Source organism: Poecile atricapillus, chromosome Z, assembly GCF_030490865.1.
Source record: "Poecile atricapillus isolate bPoeAtr1 chromosome Z, bPoeAtr1.hap1, whole genome shotgun sequence".
NCBI lineage: Eukaryota > Metazoa > Chordata > Aves > Passeriformes > Paridae > Poecile > Poecile atricapillus.
The window spans coordinates 111,215,495-111,230,412 of record NC_081289.1 but is presented as its reverse complement, the minus strand read 5'-3'; the positions used below and the strand labels follow the sequence as shown (position 1 = coordinate 111,230,412).

The 14,918-nt window shown below is 39.0% G+C and overlaps 1 protein-coding gene across 1 annotated transcript in view; it reads right to left on the bottom strand.

Moving 5' to 3' along the window:
• Positions 1-4,535, bottom strand: part of LOC131572637 (sterile alpha motif domain-containing protein 1-like) — a 28,200-nt gene extending 23,665 nt beyond the window's left edge. The window contains exon 1 of the mRNA XM_058825888.1: positions 4,431-4,535. Within this exon, the coding sequence (XP_058681871.1) occupies positions 4,431-4,535 (105 nt within the window). The remainder of the gene's footprint in view (positions 1-4,430) is intronic.
• Positions 4,536-14,918: the final 10,383 nt, after the last annotated feature.

Sequence of the window (14,918 nt, the reverse complement as noted above, 5' to 3'; positions counted from 1 at the left end):
GCTTAGCACAAGCCCTAGCTTCTTTCTACACACAGTAGAGAGATGGTAAGAAAAGACAGAGGATTCAGTGTTACGTGTGAAGTAGTGAAGTGGCCAGGGAAGCCCATGTAAACCTTGAGAACATAATAGTGTAGAAAAGAAAATGGCATTGATTTGTTCACTTTTTCTGGACTCATGGCAGGGGACACACACTGAGTGGACACGTACTGCTGGAAAAAAAGAAGGAAAAAAAAAATCCTCAGTATGGCTTTTTACTAGTGTTAAATATTAACTTGTCCAGAGGAAATAAAAGGCAGCAAAATATCACAGGGTTATTGACTTCAGTGTAACTTTATCCAAATGCCCTACTGCAGCAAGTGTAATGTAAACAAACAGGAAGACAGACCACTTCCTCCAAAGAAACTACATCAAAAAATCACAGGGCACTGCACTAAAAGGCAAGTGAAATGAAGAACATATTTTACTATACTGAGAAAAATAGAATGAGAAAATAATGTGTAGTAAAATAATAAATAGATTGGAAGTAGAAAAATAGAAAAAAACCCCAAAACCCCGAAACAGGAAAACAGGAAGGCTGACAAAAGGGAGGAATAGAAAAACTATTAAGGGACAATTATTGTAAAACAGCAGGATATAGCAGAAAAAACTGTTCCAATGAAGTTCTGACATTTTAAAAAGTTGTCCATTCTGTCTGCACCCATCCTGCCCACCACAGTAGTGCTGAAGCATTACAAATTACTTAATACTGTACTTGTGGGAAACGGCAAGTTTTGACTGGGAGAGCGCTGCACATTTAGGAGGCAGTGAGTGATTCACACCACAGCTCTGCTGGGCAGTGCTGCCTGCCAGGCTGGTGGTCAGGTTGTGCTGAGCCACACTGTGCCATGTCACACCCTGACACACTCCTTCCTCCACCACAGCCTTTGCATGGCGCTGGAGGAGCCTGCGGGCGGCTCCCACTCAGCCCCACTGCTGGTAAAGGGCACAAGAAACTCTGTGCAGAACGTGTTTCTTTTTTGACAGTAGAAATTATGAATACAGTTGTTTTCTCGCTAGGAAACCCTGCAACAGCTTGAATGACTGTCAGGGGTGACTCACTTGCTCCCTTTGTCATAAACAGGGTCTGTGGAGTCTCTTGCTAAGAAATACCACTTTGAATGACACCTTACAACATCTGAGTGTTTTTTCTTATGGGGATGGCAATAGACCTGCACCTCCAAGGCAAAACCAGAAGCTCTAAATGAAAATCACTCTAAGGAACTAAAATCAGCACATAGTTAAAAAAGTAAAATATAATATAGCTAAAATCTTTCCGCTAACCTCCCCAGAACAACTAACCTGCAAAGTAGTATGTATGCATTCAGTATAAATGACATCAGGCAGTGTCAAAAGATTTGGCAGTAAATGGAAATAAAATCCTTTTTTTTTTTTTTTTAACAGGCACCAAGGACTCCTCCTCCCTGGAAAGTTAAATTTCTAGCTTACCTAAAATGGAACAACGATTTTGGAAAATCTTTCCTTGTGGAAAATTAATTCAGTGTAATAAGCCTTTATACTTTTTAGAGTCTAATTCTGGAACAAGCCCATCCACACTGACTTCTACTAAACAAAGAAGTCTGAGATAGTGCCACAAACAGATTAGTGCAGATCATTTCCATGTGAAAGTTGAAAGAACAGGAAGTTAAGCATCACATATCAATCATCTTAAACAATGACATATCTCTTGCACAAAGTCATATCGTAGTGTTTTCTCACAAACCATCCATTATCTTGTCTAAACCATAAGAGGAAGTCCTCTGGTACACAAGTACCACATTTTCACCTAGTCTGCTCTTTGGGCCTATAAGTAAAATAAATTGAGTTTTTGGGTTTATTATTACCAGACAGCTAAGAACGCATTTCTTCATTTGGGAGCACATGCTTATGACAGCAATTTATGAGATTCTGTAATCCAGATATGTTTGTTGTGAGATGTACAGTCACTAATTCTAGTATTAGAATAGATTCCAGATACTTCACATGCAGTAAATGGGGATCAAACCACATTATGTATTTGTACAGCAAGAAAACAATTTTATCCTCTGTAATCTCAGCACAGGGGTGATTTCAAGATGTCACTCCAAGGTTAACAAATTACAAGAGCACAAAACCAGCCTCAGCAAAGACTTGAATCATCGTGAGAGGTCTTGATCTCAGAATTCCTTCCTATTGCATATAGGTATGGAAATGCACTGTCATAGCAAAGCAGGACCGAAGGAGAGTTGTGGAGATGGGCAACACTGCCCTAGCCTTCCTGTGACTTCCAGTTCCGCAGATTTAGCCCCTAGCTTTGGGTGAGGTGACTGCTTCCCAGCACAGTGGTCTTCTGGGGCTGCACACAAGTTTGATGGTGGCCAGTCAGGTACAATGAGCACTGGAGAAGCACACAGTGGCCTTGTCCCCAGGGACAGCCAGAGGGGAGAGTGAACAGGGGACATCCTGTGCATCCTCCAACTCCAATGAGACAGGAAGGCCCCAGGTTGGGGAACAACATGCTTTGTATTTTTTCTGCATTGACACTGAGTTATTCTGGGTGTGATAGTTAAGATTGATTTAAGGTATCTCCACTCAAAAATGCACATACCTTTTCAGGTATTTAAAAATCTGAGATTTCTAGATATCTTAACAATTAGTTTGAGTGTTAGAATACTTTTCAGTCAACAGAAATAGAAAAGTTTGAGAGTAGAGATGGGTTACAGCCATCTACTGGTGGCAAGCCTAACCACCAAACATATTTTAATTTGTATATCACAATGTTATATTTCCTCTGCTAGGCTGCTCATCTTTAACAGTAGCATTGCCATAAGGATTGCACAGATGTCTATTCTTGTCACCACAAGTAAAGATATGTTAAAACCCACAGAACATTTCTTTAGAGAAGGTGACTGACTGACTGACTGACTGACTGACTTCAATAGAGCAAATTAAGATCTGTCCTATTTACTGGAAAATCTTCAAACTAGTCTTTTAGCTAACAGGAACCAGCTGCCCCTATCTTGCTATTCTTTCAGCACTAATTTTTTTCCAAATTCCTCCATTTTATCTTTATCCTAATTCTTCCAGGACCATGTAACATCACTTGTGGATATGTCCACTTTTTTGCAATGTCAGCCATTTATAAAAATCAAAAATATAGCATTTAAAAAATATAATACTACATTATTTTCACCACATTTTTTAAAAAAAGCAATATAGTCTTATGCCTTCATTTAGTGTAGATAGACCTGCACAGAAATCCATGTGTTGTGCAAACACATACACAAATTAAAGAACAGGCACAATGCCTCAGCAATAAAGAGGGGTTTCACTGCACTGTACAAGACATAATTTTTCAAATGCCAGAGATGGTCACACTATGGAGTAAGAAATCCCCAAAAGAATAAAATAACAACAAGAGTGCCCACTGCACTGTTTTTTATTTCACATGCACCATTTGATTTCACATACAAGACAGATGGAAGAGTCCTGTGTGCCTAAGCTTCTCCCATACCCTTTCCAGGGAAGAGGACATAAGAATTTGAATGCTCAAAGCCTGAATAGGACACTTGTAGGTGAATATGCATTCACAGAGCAGATATTCAAGCTTGCATATTAAGGAAGTCCAGCTGTGTTGATGTAAAATAAAATCTCTTTTAGTCCCATCCACAGGGATTTACTTGTCTCACCTGTATCTGGATCCTCACTCAAGCAACAGGTAAGTATTGAGCAACTCAGAATCAGGCAATTTTGGGTATCAGCTGAGTAGCAGGCCGTATTTTTGAGGCCACGTTGTAGAAACAGATTGCAGTTAAGGGATCATCCAACAACAAGGTTGAATCTTGCTTTATTATGCACATAATTTAGTGGCTGTAATTCCAGGTCAAACTGACAGCCCTCAGAGGAAATACAATCCCAAACCAACAAACATGCCAAGCTCTTTTCCCCTAGCTTACTTTGAATCAGTGTGTTCTAGCTCAAACGTGTTTTCCTTTCACATTTCTTCAGTCATCCATTTGTTAGCCTTGTTCTGGACTCAGGAACAAGCTGTCTGGAACAAACTGGTCTCAGACACCATCTCATCTGTCACCTCATCAGGACTGTTGAGGCCACCTGAAATGTATTTTTGGCTTCAAAAGTCACAGTAGTTGGCTGCAGGACTTTAGGCCAGCCTAGATGCTATGGGTAATTTTAACTCCACTTGCTTTAACTGGTCTTAAGCTTTCCATCTTCCTTATATATTATCAGCCTCAGAGAACACTATGTGGCTTAATTTCATTTTTCACATAGTTGAACATTTGCTTATTTCCAGCTCCCTTTCTCTCCCCATCTGGTAATAAATGATGGGAAGTCCTGTTAGCAGTCGCAATACCTTTGGGAAGTTTGATGCCTATAATTTGTGTCATGTATATTACCCAGTTGTAATCTGTTATGATCACTGATGGCTTGTTCAAAGACCTTCTAGGCTGAATATTAACTCTAGCACTGGCAGGAACAGGCTGAATAGAATAAGGATTCATCCCGTCTCCCGTGCAGGTATATAAGGTAATTCCAATATTATTTTATAATATATTATATTAAAATATTATAATAAATAATATTTATTTATTTATAAATAAATAATAAGATAAGATAAAAATATAAAAAGATAAGATTAAAAGATAAGATTAAAAGATAGGATTAAAAGATAAGATTAAAAGATAAGATAAAAAGATAAGATAAAAAGGTAAGATAAGACAAGATTTGTAAATCCAGGGACAGAAAGATACCTGCAGATGTTTTCTACACAGAATGAGATCAATAACTTGACTAATTCCAGCTGAGTATTTTGGATTCTTCAAGCTTTGTTCCATTCATAAACTGAAAGAATTACTGTGCTGGTTTGGTTGGGGTACAATTAATTTTCTTCCCAGAGGCTTGGATGGGGCTGTGTTTTGGATTTGTGCTGAACACAGGGTTGGTAATACAGAGACGTTTTTGTTATGGCTTACACACCACCAAAGCTTTTTCTGTATTTTGTACTCCATGCTGGTGAGGAAGTTGGGGGTGCTTTGGGGGCTGGGAGGAGACACAGCCAGGAGAAGTGACCCAAACTGACCACAGGGATATTCCAAATTATATGGCACCATGCTCAGGATATAAAGCGGGGGAAAGAAGGTGGAAGAGGGGTATGTTGGGACTGAAGGCATTTGTCTTACCAAGTCACTGTTACATGTGATGGGACCCTGCTCTCCCGGGGATGGCTGAACACCAGATGCCTGCCCACTGGTAGGGCTGAATGAATTGTTTTACCTTACCCTTGTGTGTGACTTTTGCTTTCCCTGTTAAACTCTTTTTATCAAAACACATGAGTTCTCTAGCTTTTACTCTTCCAATTCTCTTCCCAATCCTGCTGGTGGGGGAATGAGCAAGTGGCTATGTGAAGGTTATCTGCTGGCTGGGGTTAAACCATGACAATTACTCACACAGCAAAAAGAAAAAGACCGAAAAACAAGAGAAGACAGAACTTAACGTGACAAAAAATAAGTAATAATATTAAAGAATTTAGTAATTTTTTTTAAAAAAAAATTCTAGGGCTACTATGAAAAAAGATCATGTAGTGATAGGGTAAGAAGTAATGGCATTAAACTGAAAGAGGGTAGATACAGTTCAGGTATTAGGAAAAAATGCATCACTGTGAGGGTGAAGAGGCACAGAAGCAGGTTGCCCAGAGAAATTGTGGATGCCCCATCCCTGAAAGTGTTCAAGACCAGGTTGAATGCACTGAGCAACCTTGGTCAAGTGTCCCTGTGGGTAGGAAGTAGATGACCTTTAAGGTCCCTTATAACCCAAACCATTCTGTGATTCTATGATATGTGGACATTTGTAAACTAAGCCAAATCTGAGGTAAGCAATTCTGCTTTGTTTTTAGTTTTCCCATGACTTTGCATCTGGAATATCATCATCAGTAGATCAGGACAATTTCTTTATAGTATGAAAAAGGTTTTGATAAAGCAGTGGTCAAAAAGAGCTTTATATTGCAAAATGTGATTCACTTCCCACCAAGTTTTCCAGGAGGCATCTGACTTTTACATAGCACTTTACAAGATTAATCCTAGATCTGTGTCTATTGAAATCTATCCCATGCTGTTTTTTCTGTTCCTCTTTGTGATTTCATTAAAAATGGAACTTATCTCTGTAGCAGTACTTCCTGCTGTACTTCCTGATGTACAACTACAGTGCTGGTTTCCCCGGATGCAGAAAAGGACTTGTCCTGCATTTAACCTCATTAATGAAAACTGAGATATAATTGTTTCTCTTGGCTGGACATTTGGTTATTGTTCAGTCCACAGACTATAAAGTGTGTGTGTTTAAGGCTCAGGGGAGAGTAGAGGTCAGAAAAGAAATACTATTTAAAAAAACATAAAGTTTAGACTAATTGTTATGACAGATAAAGTTATGAAAAAGAAACAACACCTGTTCAGTAAGTCACAAACCAAAAGTCATCAGGAAATTCCAGATCCACAGATGTTCTATGAGTGCTGATTGCTGGAAGGGTCACTATTTTCTTTAACATCCTTTTACCTTTAAAAGGGATGTAGTAGCTTTTTACATTTATTAACCAACATTTATATTTCACTTTTTAAGCAGTGGGGAAACACTACAGAAATGTGTATACCTTCTTAAGTATTTTGTTGATCTAATTTCTTACAGAGCACCCTGTCCTTCTAGGATACTTTTTTTTCAGACATATATTTCTGTGAACAATTAATTTACTTTAATGATAAACTCAATCTCTGGGGCTACCCATCTGTAATAGTTCATTTCACTCCTTAGTAACTTCACTGGCTTCAGTCAGTGTTTCTGAATGCTGCTAAACATGCTGGCTGCAGAAAAAAACAATAGGATATTTACATTTAGCCAGGTGTTGAATTTTAAGCCACTGTAAGTTACTTTATTGTACTGATTAGAAGCTAGTTCATTTTCTATACACAAAATAAAAAAAACCGAAAAACCTCCCACCCCACATGTACACTTAATAGTAGCACTTCAGCCACAAAACCATCAAATTGGTGATAATCTTGGAAGTTTTTCCAAGTGAAATGATTCTGTGATCTGCGAAATGACCCCTGGTTATCTAACCCCCTCCAGCTGTCCAGAAAGCTGCAGGGCCTTGCTGCTTGCTCTGAGGCTCATCCCAGCACTTCTACTGCCACTGCTTCCACAGCTGCTGCCACTGTCACGTCTCTTCCCACTCCACCCTCAGCAGGGGCAGCAACACAGCACCAGAGAAGGGCAATAGCCCTGGTGATGCCAGCAACAAGAAGGAAATCACAGATCACAGCAGAGCTGAGGATTGGAGCAGCAGCAGGGGTGCCCAGAGAGGAATAAAACTGAACCTAAATGTGAAATAAAATGCTATTTAAATAAGCTTAGAATAATGCAGGCATCATTCAGCAAGCTGCAAATAGGCTTTAAAATTAATTGTGCACAACATAATACACTACAGTAGAGATTTTAAATACATTTGTTTATAGCAAATGACAACTATTTCTGACACAACTTTAGTAAAAAAGAGGCAGTCATGGTGCCCTTCAAGGATGAGAATGTGTCATGAACTGTCCCAGTTCTTGTTTGCTTGCTGACACATGGGGTTTGTTAAAGTTTTTGTGCCCAAAAATGAAAATTTTATTTTCTTATTTTCTTCTAGATTTTTAAAAAATTAGACTTCTGTTTCTGCAGAAGCTTTTCTGGATACTTAGATTTTACTTCTATGTTTAAGCCATAGGCTGCCCATTGTTTTGTCAGGTCTATTCTCAACTGTAATTGTATCAACTCTAATTGTCTGGAGGAAAAAATATGTGTTTATTATGTACTATTTCCCCTGTAAGTGATTAAGTCATAGCAGAGTAGCAAGATGGGCAGCAATTGTATCCTTTTTAATAATTTTGGCATCCCACCTGTCTGTACTTACATAGAGCGGCGTGTCATGCTAGGCTCTTCAGGGCACAGCATCACTCACAAACATCTGCCACAGGCTGTGATTGTGAACCCTTCAAGGAAACAGGACAGCCAATCTAACAGGCAGTACTGTTTGCATGCAAGAAATAACACTTTCCCAACTTTCTGCTATGGTTTTAGTGGAACACAAGTCCTCCATGTCCAAACCCTTCAGGATGAAAAACTTTAAAGTGAGCTGCCTGAATTAGCATGGGCAGCCCTCAGGAAATGCTTATCACGTTGAGTGAGTTCTCATTATTGTTTGTCTGTTTTCATGGAATAGATCAGTTTTTGCATCTCTCCTTTTAAATACGTCTAACATTTGTAAATACCTTGTCTCTCCCAAGTCTGAGACTAGCCCAGACAGCTCACTTCATGCATCCAAAGGGAATACACTGATGTAAAGGGTGTCTCAGCTCACTATGACGTGATCCTAAAGTCACTTCTGTTCAATCTGGAAATGAGGATTCAAAGCAAAGCAATTACACAGGACTGACTAAAATGACACAGACTTTCCTCCTGTCTAAATGAATGCGAACAAGAATAAAACTGCAGAAAAATAACAGTTCTGTTGAAAAGTTCTGAGCACATACCCTTGGAAACTTTTAAGAGGCTAATAAGTAAGACCAACTGAGTGAAAGAGGCTTTTATTCTCAGCTTGAGACTGCAGTGGGTGAAACTGATACCTAGCCAAATTAGTGTCAGGCACTCTCAGCAGAACTGAACTCTCTCATTTAGTAGTAGTTACTACTGTTCTGAAGTAAAAGCCTTAGCTAGTGTGTGATCAATACTGTATATTGATTTGGTGAGAGAACAATGAAAAAGGATTTAAAAGGTAATTGTATCTGCCAGCTTGAAGAGCTATTTTTTTTGATGAACAGAATAGCAAACAGAAGGCAGGAAGTCGCTGAAGAGAAAGCCAGCTAAGGTGTGAAAATGCATGTATACCAAGAATGTCTGGAGGCAGGTACTGAGATAAGTCAGCCAGCTGAGGTTGCCTTTGTGCTAGTGAGCAGCAGCAGTCAGTGGGCTCTCCCTCCTGCCACAACCTCCAAGCCAAGGTACTCACCTTTCAAAATATTGCTGATTGCTAAAAACAAATTTATAGTTCATCACAATGTGCAGATATCAGTACTCTGCCAACACATGGCATCTTCTCTCTGCATGTCCCATCTTACACTGGTTAGTACTTAGAAAGGAAATCATTTATGAATGCGAAGAAACCCCAGACTGGACTGTTAAATTCTGTTTGCACAGTACTCTGTTACCCCATTTACAGCAAAGAACAAAAGTACACACTGTAACTTTCTAAAAATTATACACTAAAATCCATGCAGACACGTTTAACCTTCAAAAGATGTTAGCTGACCATTCCCTCAGTATTGAAGTTATGACCAGTGTGCCTACAAATTAAATTAAATTTGTTATTTGGTCAAAGTCCCAAAAAAGAAAGAAGCAGAACTCCAGATGTAGTAAACTTAATACATGAACCAAAGCTTCGTCCTAGCATTCATAAAAAGAACTTCTGCTCACCAATACAAGTGTTCACATTTTAGGAAATGGGAGAGGTTGTTTTTAGCTGCACACAGTTGCATTGACTCATTCTGGAAAGTTTTTGTCAAGATGAGTATACACATACTAACTTCTACTACTTATCAGGTACCCCCCACCTACCAGTAGTAGAAATGCTAACAAAACACTTTATGGTATGTCAGCTCTTCTGCTAACAATAATAACAGATGGCTTCTCCTTCTTTTGAAATAGAGCATTATTAAAAGAAAAAAAAAAAAAAAAAAAGAAGAAAAAAAAAAGAGGAAATTATTAGGGGACTGAAGTAGGACTAGATAGAAAACATAAAAATAACAATATGATTCACCTTTTAGCTAAGAGTCTGAGTTCAGTGCTCCAGTTAAGCAATCTCTTCTTAAAATGTCAAAATAAATTTTCAGATTAGTAGGCAATTTGAAATACAGGATGTTTGTTTGTCCAGACTACTTAAGCTGGTGCTAAGCAGAGTGTTGTGTTACCTAATTCACCTTTGCTCCTTGGAAATGTAAGCAATGGAACACAGTGTAGTGTTGGTGATCATCAAAGGGAGGTACAGCTGTTTATAAATGCACTAAAGCATATTGCTGACAAAAATATCAAGTTTTTTTATTGCATCTTACCATTCCTTGACTTTACTTTTTAACTGAACTCTTTCTCCCACATTGTTAAAATGCTGCCTTAAGGAAAAGAGGAAGAGGAATCCATCCTGAAAGTCCAAGACCAAGACAAGGGAGCAGGCTTTCTAGTTTGTACAGTCTTGTAAGATTTTCATTCAGTCACGTTTTTAAGGTCTTGGCTTAAGCTGTGCTATTCCATTTGTTATGACACTAGAATAGCTACAGACCTACTTATCAAAGATTTTTTTAAGAGTAATACTCCTAATGCTTATTAAACACTGAGGCCTTCACAGGCTGAATAGTGCCAGTGGGTTTGGGGATCTACTTCCCCAAACATTCCTCTCCCCAGAACAGAAGTAAAAATAAACATCAATGGATATTTAAAAGGAAGGGTAAGGAAGTAAAAGTGAAGATAATATATAGAATAACTGGAAAAATACGTAGCCAGTATTGAGACCTGAGAGTTCTGAAACTGAAAAAGGTCTCACTGGGGAAGGGCAGAAAAACCTTCAACCAGACTTTTCCTGGGGTAGTTATAACCTGTAGAAATTGAGCCAAATAGTCTGAATTCAACACTGTTGCCAGTAGCTACCACCTATTTTTTACTAACTGCATTTTCCCCACCTCATAATGACCTGCTTGTCCCAGGCAGAAACACAGTTCTGAAAAACTTCACACTTAGAGGAGCTTGGTTACTTTTATTGTAACTTTTGCCTGAGCTACATCTAATTTTATAGATACTGGGTAATGTCTCAAATGAAGGTGTATAAGAAAGCCTCATAATTAAGTCTTGCAATAATATTTTTTACTAGGTAATAGACTATTTGTGTCATCCAGACCAGTCCAGAACTAGTTTCTATCTAGTAGCAGTTTTCTCCTTAAGGAGCATTGCAATAATAGGTAAAACAGTTTTTCCCAGATTTCACAGCAGTCAGGATAGACTATTACATTGTTAATAGAACAGCCAGAGAATGTAGGTGCAAGTGTACTGGCCCTAGGCTGTTATTTTGCCTATGCAAATAGTTACAACCCATTTAATACAGTCTCAGAAATGCAAGAAGAGGAAGAAGGCTAATCCAGAAGGCAGAGAGCTGGAGGGGGAAGGGTGTGTGGTGGGACGGCAGCAGCAGGACAGTGCACAGCCACAGGCAGGAGTGAACCTGGCAGCTGGTAAATAGCTGCTCAGATAAAATGTTCACTCTAAACAACAGCCTCTCTGCAGGCTATCTTGGGAAGCAGAAATCACCCAAGCCTGGTTTACAATAACCAGTGGTGAGGGAAAGGCATTTACTGCCATAGGCTGTGAGCAGAGTAAGATAGGCTTCTGTCCTTCTGAGCCATTGCATGGTCTCGAGGGAGAATTCTTAAGAACAGGAAAAAACCCATTCTTCAGACATGTATTTACTTTCAAACTGGCTCTACATGAAGAAGCTACCAAAAAACAGACATGGTCAGGTTTTCACTTTTCTTTTTAATATACTCAGAAAAATCTCAACTTGTCAACCTGGATCACCAAATGACTAATGTTTATTTTTGACTTGCCATGTGCACCCAGTTTCTAACTCTTGAGTGATCTTGGAACAGCTGACAGAAATGTCCCTCAGATGAACCCCTCTGCTGATGACTGCAGCAGTTGATGACCACTACATTCAAGCACTTGTATTTTCCAAGCAGAGGCACTGAACAGGCACCTTGTAACATCTCCATGTTCAAAAGGATGTGCAGTCAAAGTTTGTTCAACTTCTTGGATAGAGCTTATTAAATATTAAAAAACCCACTGGAGACCCACAGAATTTCCAAGTTACTCATAGCAATATTCATATTATGATCTTTAAATAATCTGGAGTTTTCTACATACATTAAAATGTTTTTAGGTTTGCACCTTTTTTTATGAAGAAATTAGACTTGTTTGCTCTCTTCTTTTTTTATCACACGTTGTCAGCTGCCTGATAGAACCTGTGTTTACTTCCTTATTTGTGTTTCTTTAATGAAGACAGAATGTCCAGCCACCCAGCAAGCTCAGTAATTTACAAAAGCAAAATCCTAGGTGAAAGCAGCCCAACGTAACTCAGTATTTTCTCTCGTATACACTTGCACGTCTCTGTTAGTCTTCACCAATAAATCTGAAGGTCTGTCACACGTGCTCCTCCATGCACACCACAAATCAAGCTGGTTAAAGCAGTTGCCAGTATATAGGGTAGGTTCCTTGTGGCCTCGATGACAGGAAGATGCCTATCATGGGGGAAGCTCTGAGCACTTGCAGAAGCTGAGTGGCCTCCACGCTTCTCCTCCTGTGGGAAAGGAACAGGTGCTGGAACCATATGGGCACTTCATGGACTTCAGATCTAGATGTATGGAAGCGCAAATTAACAAAAATAGGGAGACCCTCCAAAGCTTTTTCTTCCCCCTGAATTTATAAAATCTTTCTACAACTCACTCTAATAAGTGAGTATGTGTATACTCACTTAAAAAAAACCAAAACAAGTAGCAGTGAGATGTTGTGTTACCAGATTGTGAACTATCACTGAAATAAAGTTAAAACTAAAAGAACCACAGACTCTGTATTTTTGTAGTGTACCTGAAGAAATTCATAGATTCATTCTGTTGGGCATAAAAATGGTTGTATCCCTGGGACAGCTAACTTAACATCCAGCACCCCAGTAGGCAGCAGAGCAACAGATGCAGATCTTTCAAAGCTTGAATGCAACATAAAAACTTGAATGCAATGTAATCCTGTTCAACTCTGGCTTTGCACATAAATTTATGCAGCTATACATATGCATATATATTTATTAATATGTGCCTACTGTAACACATCATATCACATCTGTCTACCTAGGTGAGTTGTCTTAGGTTGCAATGCAAGGTGTAACCAAAAGTATGAATTCTGTTACCATCTGTTAAAACCAGGTGGGGCAGTGTTCTTTATCTCTTCCACAACCCATCCTCCCTCCAGGGGGATATCTCCTGTTAATGGGCCAGTGAGTCTCACTGCATGACTGATAAATTCCATCATCCCATTGTGAGATGCTCCATCCAGGGGGAGGAGCCAAGCATTCCTACCTGGATATAATCTGAGACTAGAACATCACAGTCAGCCTTTTTCCACTGGATTCCCAGAGAAAGACCAGACTGTTCTACACCACCATTGGACCTTCAGAGGAAAATTACACCCTTCTGCAGGATCACTGCTTTAACAGAACCACATCTGTCACTCCAGGAGGGCTGCAGCCACCATTTAATCAGACTGCTACCAGCACCCTGACCAACAGGGTGTCAGGTTGTATTCTGACTCTGACAGTGGTTTTTGTACACCTGTATTTTATTTTAATTTTCCTATTAAGTTGTAGTTGTTTGCATTTTTTTTATCTATACATATTAGTAAAGAACTGTTATTCCTACTCCCATATCTTTGCCTGAGAGCCCTATCATTTCAAAATTATAATAATTCAGAGGGAGAGGTTTACATTTGACATTTCGAGGGAGGCTCCTACCTTCCTTAGCAGACACCCTTTCAAGTCAAGAGAGTTGTCATCATTCTGTTTCATCGTCTCTGAACTTCAGGTCACTAAAGATTCTGAGAAACCCTCTTGTGCTTCCTCAAGATTCCCACTGCAGCACATTCCTACTTCAAGGGACAGCACTTAAAATAGAGCTGTTTGAATTAGAAACATGGAAAACCGAAACCATTCATAAATAGTAATTATTCATTTGAAGATGGCGTAAAGTTAGGAAGCTTATAAATGGAAGAAGTGCTAGTGAACGGCAACAGGAAAATAAAAACACCTAATATGGATTAGTAGCAGTAGTAATTAATAATAAATAAATATCATTATTACTATTACAATTATTATTATTATCATTAATAATAATAATAATAATAATAATAATAATAATAATAATAATAATAATAATAATAATAATAATAATAATAATAACTTACCAGGCTAAGCAAACCAGAGAGTAAAAAGTCCAGAGTAAGCTATTAGGGATGCAAAAGATTGTCTCTTGTGGGTTCTATTCAGAATTCACAAAAAAAAAGTCCACTCTTGCTCTCATCCTACTCCTTTTCCTAAGCTGTTTCTTGTCACATGAGAGGAAAATAGAGAACCAGCTTTGCGGAAGGTGAAGCAGCTGAAATCACAGTGGAAAATGAGAAGGATGTTTAGGCAGCCTCAGAAGGGAAATTCTGAGAGGGGTTTACCCCACTACCCCATGTTGTCTCTGTCTGATTTGGCAAGAATGCTTTTTTTTTTTCCCCACCCCAAGACTTGCTAGATCTGGCAAGTAAGTTAACAAAATCGGTGGCAACATTGTTTCTGTGGGTTCACATCACCAGCCTCATGTATTTTAACTCCCTTCATATTCTGGCAGTTGCGAAAGTTCTCCACAACAGGTACTGAATCTGCCTGACAAGTGTCCCATGACTTGAAAATGTCAGGACACCAACAGGATTTAGACCAGTGTCTAGCTGACTGTTAAGGCACAACATTTTAAGCTAAAGATGCCTGAATTCAGATTTAGCAGGCCAAAATAACGTTTATTAACGTTTTTAACGTATTATCTGGTGTACTGGTTTTGGCTGGGTTACAAGTTAACTTCCTTCATAGCCGCTTGTATGGTTCTGTTTTGGATTTGTTGCCAAAATGACAATGACAGCAAACAAATCACAGAATCACAGAATGGCCTGAGTTGGAAGGGAATTTAAAGATCATCTAGTTCCAAACCACCTGCCATGGACAGGCACACCTTCTACTA